Here is a 6,794-nt window from a genome sequence, read left to right on the forward strand (position 1 = left end):
AAAAAAAAAATTAAAACTGTGATATACTGAATGCATCACGGTGTAAATAAAATCTCATATGGAGCCTTTGCTGGTGCCTGATAATTAGGCCATACTTACTCAGTGTTTGTAAGGTATAAGCATTATATAATTGGCTTGCCATGATGTGTGAATGTCTCTTCTAATGTATTTATGACAGCTAATCAGGATTAGTGAAGCTGGGTCAGCACACACTTTTGTGTGTGTGTGTATCTGCAGGGTGGGACAGCATTGAGCAGCATGTGTATTCTGCAGGCTTTGTTTCTGAAAATACATTAAATGGGATTTATGACTTCACTGTCCAAAATAACCAGAAAGGTAAGCCTTGAATTGGCTTTTTATTGTATTTTATGTCATTTGGGTTTGCTTTGCAGTATTTTATTGGTGGTTTTGATTAATGGGTTTATCGTCTTCTGAAACCCTGAGTCATGACTAATGTATTTATTTTCTGCTGTTCATGTAGAATAAATACAACCGAAACAGAAGCTGTCTTAACTTTAGTATTGACACAATTGGACAATATGCCAAATCCCTGTAAAAACTTTCAGTTTAACGAGCTGTATCCTTGTCAAAGAGCTTCATACAGTAACATGCAGTGCTTTATTAACTTCAGCATTAAAAGAAGGTAACATAAGACTGACAGATGGGGTATAATACTTCACATCTACAGTGTAATATCTCGGCCTGGTTTTGGGGGTTTGTTCCTGGTGCAGGATGATGCCGACCTTGGCCCCACACCTATCAGTACCTCGGCCCTCCTACTCCCAGGCCAGGGAGAACCTGGTGAAGGCAATCCCACCCAAGCTCCTCTGTCTGCTGGCCTGTGGAGGAAAAGACTGTCGCTATGAAAGTCCAGACTGTTGGAAAGCAAACCAACAGATTATCCGAGGCCTTTACTCTTCCTGGTGAGACTTTTTTTTAATGTAGTCTAATAGATATGCTGTGTTATGTGATGTATCAAAAGAAGTTGACTTACTTACTATGAACTTCCCAGGGTGACAGATGACATAATTGCCATGACACGACCCTCCACTCATCTAATTGAGAAGTACAACATCATAGACCAATTTCAAAGGTATCAATGTTCATATCTGCATAATTTATTAGTGCTGAATCTTCAGACAAGGCATGAATCTATGAGGGACCCTTATTGTGCAAGGTCCTGCATACATGTATTGATAGAATATTGCTATGATTTCTTTAAAGTGAGAATCAAATCTACATAAGAAATGTGTAAGGAAAAAACAAAATTACTGGTTCTGCTATTGAATAAAATCCAATCATGGAAATGAATTGATTTTAAATGATTAATAAGTATTACTTTTGAGCACTACTGCAATGTCACCCCTTGTCTTCAAGATGTGACTTTTTTCTAGGTTGAACATCAAATCAATCATAAACATGCAAGTTCCAGGCGAGCATGCTCACTGTGGACCTCCTCTAGACCCTGAAAGTGGCTTCACATACTCACCACAGATCTTCATGGACAACGACAGTGAGATCTTAAAACTATTGAGTCTACCCATGTTAAATTTATATCAATCACAGAGAGGGATGTGTGAGGGATGTGTGGTGACTGATTATTATGAGAGCCAGTTGTGGTTTGTGCCAGTGCAGCAGCAACTAATTATGAGTTGGATAATATACTGTGTACTGGGTTTCCATCTGATCACTGTATGTTTATATTTGCAGTTTATTTTTACAACTTTGGGATGCCAGATTTCGGTGTGACATCCCTCTCTGGCATAATTGATGAGGTGAAGGTTTTGGCCTTTGCTGTGAAGGAAGGAAGAGTGGCCGTGCACTGCCATGCAGGCCTAGGCAGGACAGGTAGGATTAAATTCACCATTATGTCATGTCCATTGTTCATGCATGCACTGCGTGTCAGCTTGTGCAAATGTAATGGTTTAATGTGCATTCAGTGTGTCTGCATGTTTTGCTCTGGCTAATCAACAGGTGTCCTGATAGCCTGTTACTTAGTCTACACCCTGCGTATCAGTCCGAGTGAGGCTGTCCACTATGTGCGGATTAAACGGCCACGATCTATCCAAACCCGAGCACAGATCAGCCAGGTGTTTGACTTTGCTCGCCTGCTTGGTACACAGTTAGTCCAGTACCCAGACCTCAGCCTGCGGCATGGAGCCCCTTTCACCTTGCAGCACTACTTAAACCGACAGGCACTCCTGCTGCATGGCCAAGAGGCACGCACCCTCAGACAAATACCCAAGGTAGGGACTTGATCACTACACTACTCATCTGTGACATTAATATATTTGACGGCACTGTAGAACAGCAGAGACACCTTCTCACCTCTTCTTGACCATCCCATTAGGTGGTGTACCTTCTGTGTATGCGTCTCTCCTGCTTAGCCCTGGGTCTCCCTGCACCTCCAGAGGTATATGCTGAGCTTGAGAAGAGGTCGGTACTGAGGACCCTGGGCAGGACACTGAGGGAGACCCTGGTGTCCAAACAGTACTTGCCCTTGCTGAGGGAGGGTCATAGGGGCTCGTGGGTAAGCTCAGGGTCAGTGTCCTCCTGGGATGAGCCACTAGGATTCCTTGAGAGGAAGAGAGATGTGCTGCTGGACAAACGCAGCTACAGTGACTCTGACCTCAGCAAAATCACAGTAAATAAAATCAAATTAATTTCACATTATGCATTCAGAATTTCAGAGCTGATCGAAGGTTTGTGAAACCTTTAGGATTTGCTCTATTTCTGCATAAATATGACCTAAAACATGATCAGATTACCTCATACTATCATCATTTAATTTGTATTAGAATCAGGTGTTTCAATTAATGAAATGATAATCAAGTATGAGTCTGAGGCCCTGCCTTATTTAAAGAAGAGACAGCTAGGTCTTCACTATCAAAGTCTTCACAGCACAGGTTTATGGGAAAGTGTCATGGCTCCAACAAAGGAGGAGCCAGGACCTGAGGACCTTAGAAGAAGAGTTGCTGATACTCACCTGGCTAGAAAGGGTTACAAAAAACATTTCTAAAGAGTTTGGACTCCATCAGGCAACTGACTGGCAAATTTTGTAGAAATGACATCCAACACCATTGTTACCTTCCCCAGGAGTGGTCAAACAACAAAGGTCACATAAAGAGCAAGGCGTATAATAGTCCAGGAGGGACCCCAGGGTAACATCTAAGAAATGAAAGGCCTTTCTTACAGTGGCTACAGTCAGTGTTCATGAGTCCACCATCAGGAGAATATTAACGTCAATGGTATGCATGGCAGAGTTGCGAGGAAAAAAAGCCAATTCTAAAATAACATTGCTGCCATCTATGGTATGCTCAAGCCCATGTGGAAATCCAGGAGGCAATTGGAAAAATGTTCTGTGGATGGACGAGACCAAAATCGAACTTTTCGACTAGAATGACAAGTATTTTGTTTGGGCGATGAGCAAACACTGCATTCAAACATAAGAACCTCATCTCATCCGTGAAACATAGTAATAGCAGTATTCGATGGAGCTTTGAGTTCTTAGTTGTACCAGCAAATTCTACAGGAAAATGTCATGGTGTCTGTTTGTGAACAGTAGCTCAACAGAAACTTGATCATGAAATAAGACAATGACCATAAACACACAAGCTGCTCTACCAAAGAATTGTTAGAGCAGAAGAAAGTTAATGTTTTGGAACTGTGCAAGGACCTGAAGTGGGCAGGTCATGCCAAGACACCCACAAACATCCCTGAGTTGAGACTGTTCTGTGAGGAAGAATGGGCTATTTGCAGGGCTGATAAACAGTTACCTTAAACATTTGGTTGAAGTTATTGATGCAAAAGAGAGTCACACCAGTTATTGAAAGCAAGGGGTCACATACTTTTGTTTTCACACAAATATTTAGGATTGGATAAATTAATTAATAAGTTTAATGTTTTTTTTCTCATTTATTTATTTAGGCTCCCTTTATCTAGTTTTAGGACTAGGTCTATCTGATCAGATTTTCGGTCATATTTATGCAGAAATACAGAAAGCAGAAGCAGCACTGTATGTAAAGTCTTTTGTAGACTTCAGACACTTTTGTCACTTTCTTGACTTTTCTCATTGAAGGATCTGGAGAGTCCATCTCTCACCTCTGCACTTGGAAATGAGCGACACTGGTGCATACAGGATCCAATAAAACCTGATATGAGGCCAGTTAGTCCAGTCCTTGCAACATTTTCATCAGAGTGGATCTCCAAAAAAGAATCTAATGCACTCAATATCCCAATATCTGGCAAGAGCACAAGCAACAACTGTGCTAAGAAGTCTATGTGCACAGCTAAAAAGGCACTCCCCAAACACAACTCCAACCTTGAGGTAAATATGATTTCTACAGATGATGACAAAAGCTGTAGTGTGAATGCTTTGAAACATTTTGATCTCTGTCAACAGTTGTGCAGAAATCCACACAATCCAGGCCCAACCTCGGGGGCTCGTGTTGTTGCCAAGGTAATGGCAGACCAAGGTCCTCCAGGAGAAACCGTTCTGCAGAGGTCAGCGCTGCTGCAGGTAAAAAACTCTAAAACTCTGGTGTGAAACAGGTTTCTACATCAGAACTCATCGCTTTGATTTTAAAGTCTAAAGCCACTGAACTAATACTGTCACTTGTCGTCAACAGGAGGAACTGAACAGTAGCGACTGTGGCTGGGCTCTGGTGGTCACAGAGTCAGACCCTGAAGTTCTCAGTTGTCTGTTATGGACCTGGCTGGAGAAGCTAAGGGTCAGTGCCATCACAGCAATCCCAATCTGTCCTGGGACTGTGTAAAAAAACACCTTGACGTTTTAAAGTTTTTATTCTCCATACTGTGGTCTCACATCTCAGACCTATCTGTCTGTTTCCTCCAACCTTGTTCAGGATCCGGTCCTGAGTGCAGACGATATAGAAAGGTTGAGCTGTGGAGCAAGCAACAGGAAATCTTTAAGTGTGCTCAAGAAGGTAAAACAACAGATATAAATCATATTTGTTTCTTGAATATTCTTCTTAAGAAATATTTGCACAACAATGTGTACACAATTACAGGCACAGAGACACACCATTTATTGTCTGCTGAGCTGTGTGAGTACAGTGACCAGCCTGTGTCCACACAGAGAAGATGCACTGCTGCTGCGACTGATGCGAGCACTTACACGGGTAAGAAGAATATTGAAGTACCTTCTCCCTTAGACACGTATGAGGGTGTAATGTTGAGTTGAGTGACTGTCTTTCTTTAACTCAACAGCGACCCCATGAGGAAATGGGAAGCCTTGCAGCTTTAATGAAGATCCTGAAGGCCACTTTGAGAGAAACTGTCAATGACTACAGATACCTCAGGAGGGCCTGCAGCATGAATGTTTGAAAAGCAGAGTCCATATTAGAATAACAACTAACAGAGCAATTTTTTTTTCAAAAATTGGAGCTATTTCATTTTTGGCACCTGATAATGGAGAAACTCAATAATTGTAATAATGTAGGAAAAGCACAGGAGTAAATTACACGGGTAAATTCTGCTTAGCTGCTTTGGTTTGTTGGCTCACTGTCACACTGTCATGGCTTAATGGGATACTTAAACAGAATAGAGCCATTATTAATGTCATTAACAATGTTATTGTGCTTTTCCTACATTAACAAGTCAAAGTGTCTACTGTGAAAAAGGCCTATAGGGACTTGTGTTTACTTTTTTGGGGAGGATTTGGCTTCTGTTACAACCTTACATTATTTCTTCTCCTTTAAAAATGTGTCTCTATATTTTTTGAGATATATCAAATAAATGACTAACGAGAAAGATTTTAAACAAACTGTGACTCTGTCCTTCTCACTCAGCCCCTTGCTGAGTGTCTCTGGTTAACTTTTAACTGCTCTCTCCGCCCACTACATTGTTGTGTTTGTTTCATTTTTGCTTGTATGTTCACCTACTAAGGCGCTATAAATGCATGAAAATAAGAATCACCAACACAGAAGCATAAAATGGTCAAACATGTCTTGAGAAGTACAGAATCTGCATACCTATCATGTTCAGACATTTATTACCCCTTATGAAAAACTGTCAACAGCAGACTAAGATGATTGATTCCTAAAACTCCTACCTCCATATACATAAAGCTGAATGTAACCTTGCATCCACAACAAAGCATGTAGTGCTGCAAAAAGTATTTTTTATGTTGTATTTTTTTCGATGTCTGAATTTAGCTACCTTAGTATTAGGAAATGAAATCCAAACAATGAAGGCAAAGTATGATTCTGTGGACTGTTGTAGCTTTTCATATCTAATAAAACATTTACACCGTCTGCTCTGCAAAATGTGTTTTATGTATTCCCTTTTCCAAATTCCTTCACCTGGCCTGCACTGTTCACACTCACATTCATGCACAACACATATTGAAGCCTATCAGAGAACTGTCTCCATGGCAACGTTGTCATAGTGAAGTTGACAAGCACTAAACAATCTGTGTTTGGGTTCAGTGCACATGCTGAGTTCCAGCCTGAAACCTGATATAGAGGGACACTAAAATCAGGATAAGGATTTGCATAAGGTAAAGCCAATTTTTTAAGACAGTAACTGAATTCATAATGGAGGTTAATTGAAGTTAGTCACAGATTTCATTAGCTTGTAAGAACTTGATAGACATCTTGTGACTTTTCTGGGTGTACGAATCACTGGTTTGGTGTAATATTTGTCTCACTTGAGCACACATTTAAAAACTTTATGTTTGATTATAGTAGCTTTCCTAGCATGTATTTCATTAGATGGCCTGAGTTAAATAAGTGACCACTGCAGGCATTTTTACTGCTGTGTAGGTATGTTAC

General features: G+C 40.7%; 1 protein-coding gene across 1 annotated transcript; it reads left to right on the top strand.

The window, feature by feature from the left end:
• The first annotated feature begins 732 nt into the window (after nucleotides 1-732).
• zgc:77752 (uncharacterized protein LOC393862 homolog) lies at nucleotides 733-5,346 on the top strand. Its single transcript, XM_053319928.1, has 12 exons — nucleotides 733-923; nucleotides 1,013-1,093; nucleotides 1,395-1,513; nucleotides 1,711-1,848; nucleotides 1,975-2,246; nucleotides 2,351-2,674; nucleotides 4,088-4,327; nucleotides 4,403-4,519; nucleotides 4,629-4,730; nucleotides 4,866-4,946; nucleotides 5,031-5,141; nucleotides 5,230-5,346. Exons 1-12 carry the CDS (start codon nucleotides 733-735, stop codon nucleotides 5,344-5,346), a joined length of 1,893 nt encoding a protein of 630 aa, XP_053175903.1.
• Nucleotides 5,347-6,794: the final 1,448 nt, after the last annotated feature.

The sequence above is a fragment of the Scomber japonicus genome, chromosome 5 (assembly GCF_027409825.1).
Source record: "Scomber japonicus isolate fScoJap1 chromosome 5, fScoJap1.pri, whole genome shotgun sequence".
Taxonomy (NCBI): domain Eukaryota; kingdom Metazoa; phylum Chordata; class Actinopteri; order Scombriformes; family Scombridae; genus Scomber; species Scomber japonicus.